The sequence below is a fragment of the Echinops telfairi genome, unplaced genomic scaffold (genome assembly GCF_000313985.2).
Source record: "Echinops telfairi isolate 266 unplaced genomic scaffold, ASM31398v2 ScPeMD7_2010;HRSCAF=2546, whole genome shotgun sequence".
Taxonomy (NCBI): domain Eukaryota; kingdom Metazoa; phylum Chordata; class Mammalia; order Afrosoricida; family Tenrecidae; genus Echinops; species Echinops telfairi.
In genome coordinates this window covers 19,264,038-19,267,339 of record NW_022105908.1, presented here as the reverse complement: position 1 = coordinate 19,267,339, position 3,302 = coordinate 19,264,038, and the positions used below count along the sequence as shown (strand labels likewise).

The window sequence follows — 3,302 nt, the reverse complement described above, 5'->3', positions numbered from 1 at the left end:
GCTTCCCGGGGTCCCCCGACAGCTGGCCGTCTCGGATGCAGGCTCACCCTCCGGCGGGTCAGGGTCCGGGCGCCCGGCGGAGGGGGGCGGGTCGTGCTCCAGACCTGGCGGCCCCCGGCGGCTCCTGGTGCCGGACGGCGTCCCTCGGGGCCCGGGCTCGTCCTCCCGAACCTCCCGTTCTGACCCGTGGGCTGCGGAGCAGCTCGTCGTCTTCGGGGACGCCCTGAGGTGGCGGCTCGCGCCCCTAACGTTCTCGGCCTCTTCCTTCTCGGACCGCCTGGTGTCTGAGGATGGCTCGGAGGGCGTCCGGCCCGGCCCTCCGCCGAAGATGGCGGCTTGGTGCTTCCCCAGAGCCGCGGGGTTCGTCTCGGGCCCAGGCCGCCCCCGGGACGACTCCATACTGCAGGTGGGGGCCGGAACCAGCGAAAGGGTCGCCCGGGTTCGGGAGACGTTGGCGGCGCCTTTAAGAGGCGTTGGTAGCCGCGCGCCGATTGGCAGCAAGCTGACAATGGTAAGGACAGGAAGAGCACTTTGATTGGTCGTGGCGACCAGAAATCCCGGAAGAGGAGCAGTAATTGGACTGTCGAACCCACGTGAGCTCCAAAGGGGTGGGGCGAAGGCGGTGACAGCCCCGCTCGTCGCCCCGCCCTTTGAAAAAGTTGAGGGGGCGTTTCTTAAAGAGGAAGGTCTGGAAATACCGGTGTCCCTGGGGGGCGGGGCCAAGACTTGCCCCGCCCACAGTGTCCCGCCCACAAACATCCACGAGAGATTCTTGACACGGAACTCGTATGGAAATCTCGTTTGGACCCTCGAGATGAACCTCACCTCCAAGGTCAAGAAAGACGGAACCAGAATTATCAGCAGAGCATGAATATGGTTCGTTCGGATGACAGATCAGCCGAGGAACTGCCTGAAGTGACTCGTGATCCGCAACAAGGGGTTAATTTAAGGGCTCCCTCATGCATTTGTCGCTCTGCCTTCTGTCCCTGCCCCTTTAACAGTCTCTCTTCCTCCGGAAGATGGGATGTTATTTTGCTATATAAGATAGGATGTATTTGCTATATGATTTTGCTATATAAGATAGGATGTATTTGCTATATAAGATAGATGTATTTTGCTATATTATTTTGCTATATTAGATAGGATTTTATTTTGCTATATATTATTCAATAAGCAAAATCACTACAACTTTTCAATTAGTTTGTTAAGTTTATTGCTGGTTTCCATCAAGTGGATTCTAATTCAGGGCAATTCTAATTCAAAGTGAGAAGTTGGTCTCCATAGGGTTTTAAAGGCTGTGACTTTTAGCAAGTAGTATGCCAGCTTTTAGTAGCCAGGCCTCCTCTTGATGGATTTGAACTGCCAACCTTTCTGCAAGTAGTCCTGGGAATAAGGTGTGACAGAAAATAGCTGAGCAGGCTCCAATATAGACAGGGGAATCAGGAAAGACCACTTAACTGAAAACCAGGCAGGGTGGAGGTGGGGGAGCCAACCATCTTCCAAGCTCAGCATATTCTCCACAGAGAGGAATATTTATGCAGAGACAGAAGTGGCTTGACTTACCAGAGAGTAGGGAATGGGGCTAAAGCAAAATGAACAAAGAGGGCTTTTGTTTGTTGTGCAATGAGATGATAAAAGTATGCAGGGACCACACCCTGCAGACCTTTGCAGACTCTTGTCATTCCCGATAGGTAAGGGAGATTTCCTCCCTCTTGGCAGAGGTGTAGTGGACACTGAAAGGATGTCAATCAGAGCACATAACCAACATCCCGCGACGTTGGTATTGAGTAATTACAAACGAGTTACTGAAGCTGTTAGCTGTGGTTGTTTGGATTCAAAGATGATAACAAAATCTAAATACGATGAAGGGAAAAGTAGCAGAGCCTAAATTGTGAACACCCAATTTGAAGAAGGCTATGGAGAATAATGGGAGCCCCAAATCCATCCCCAGACTGCCTAGTTAGTAGGCATTAGGATAGGATTAAGCCTCTGGCAGATCCCCTCTGGTCACAGTCCAGGGATGTGAACCGCTTTGCTATCAGATTATTTTAAATTCGATTAAGGTAGATGGAAATAGTCTAGTGAGACACCTAGTCAGTTGATCTCCCTGTTGACCCAACTTGAACTTGTTCTAGGTTTAAATATTCTCACTTGTTCCACGACAGAAATTTCTTCTCTGATTTATTTTAATATTGCTGGTGGTTTTTTTCCTTTTTCATCTTTATATTATCTTTTCTATTTTTTGTTTGCTTTTTATTGTTTCTCAGTTCAGGAAGCATAGGAAGAGAGGATGCATACAGACAATAACTGACGCAACGGTTTAATCTGAATGGGGGGAGGGTGAGGGGAATTGGGGAGCAAATAATGAATACAAAAGTGGAGAGAAAGCACTAGAACTAATTGTGATGTACATGCAACTCTTTGAAAAAGCAACTGGACTGTGGAAGTATATGATATGTGAATTTTATATCAATAAAACTATTTTTTGAATGAAAGAACCTGGTTGCTCTTATCCAGATAGAGAGCTGACCTGAGTCCCCGTCATACCAGCACTCAGAAGTGCAACGCCCCATCTGTCCCAACTCTCTGCCAGGGTCTCAGCCCGTTGGCAGCAGCTCATCCTTTCACCATCTCTCTGTATTTTCAGTCATCAGAGACTTGATAAAATCTGTCATTTCTCTGCTCTTAAAAAAAAAAAAGCCCACACATATTTGGATGGGGCAGATAGTTCTTAGAGGTTGGGGAGCTTTTCCTGAGAATGGGAAGCTGGACATAGGAACAGAATGATGTGATGAGCTTCATGTTTGAGGATCACTGATTTTCATGGGAATGGTTGGAGGCAGAAGGGAATAGATCAGGGCGGAGTCTGTTGATTCACCCAAGTACAAGGGGGCAACAACTGGGCTGTGGACACAACCTGGACATTTTTTTAAATACCAGGGTAAGTCCAGAAGTATTGCCTCAAATTCAAAGAAAGTATTCAAAAATATCAAAATGGGAAGGTAGCTCTTATTGGCGCATCCTTCATTGAGATCTATGTGCTTCTGAAATAATCCCAGTGTCCGTCAACAGATGAATGGGCAGGGAGGCTGAAAACAGGAGCTGGCACCAAGGACTCAAGTAGAAAGAAAATGTTTTGAAATGAGCAACATCTGCACAGATGTGCTTGATGCACTGATGTATGGATTGTTACAAGAGCTATAAGAGCCCACAGGGCAAGATATGACAAAATACCCATTTATAAACTATCAAGGGCTCATGAGGGAGGGGGAAAATGAGGACCTAATGTTGGGGGTTTCAGT

At 48.0% G+C, this 3,302-nt stretch overlaps 1 protein-coding gene across 1 annotated transcript in view; it reads right to left on the bottom strand.

Annotated features, from left to right (window-relative positions):
• BORCS6 (BLOC-1 related complex subunit 6) overlaps positions 1-408 on the bottom strand; it is a 1,866-nt gene extending 1,458 nt beyond the window's left edge. Inside the window, exon 1 of the mRNA XM_045293312.1 lies at positions 21-408. Coding sequence (XP_045149247.1) covers positions 21-399 — 379 coding nt within the window. The 5' untranslated portion in view covers positions 400-408. The remainder of the gene's footprint in view (positions 1-20) is intronic.
• Positions 409-3,302: the final 2,894 nt, after the last annotated feature.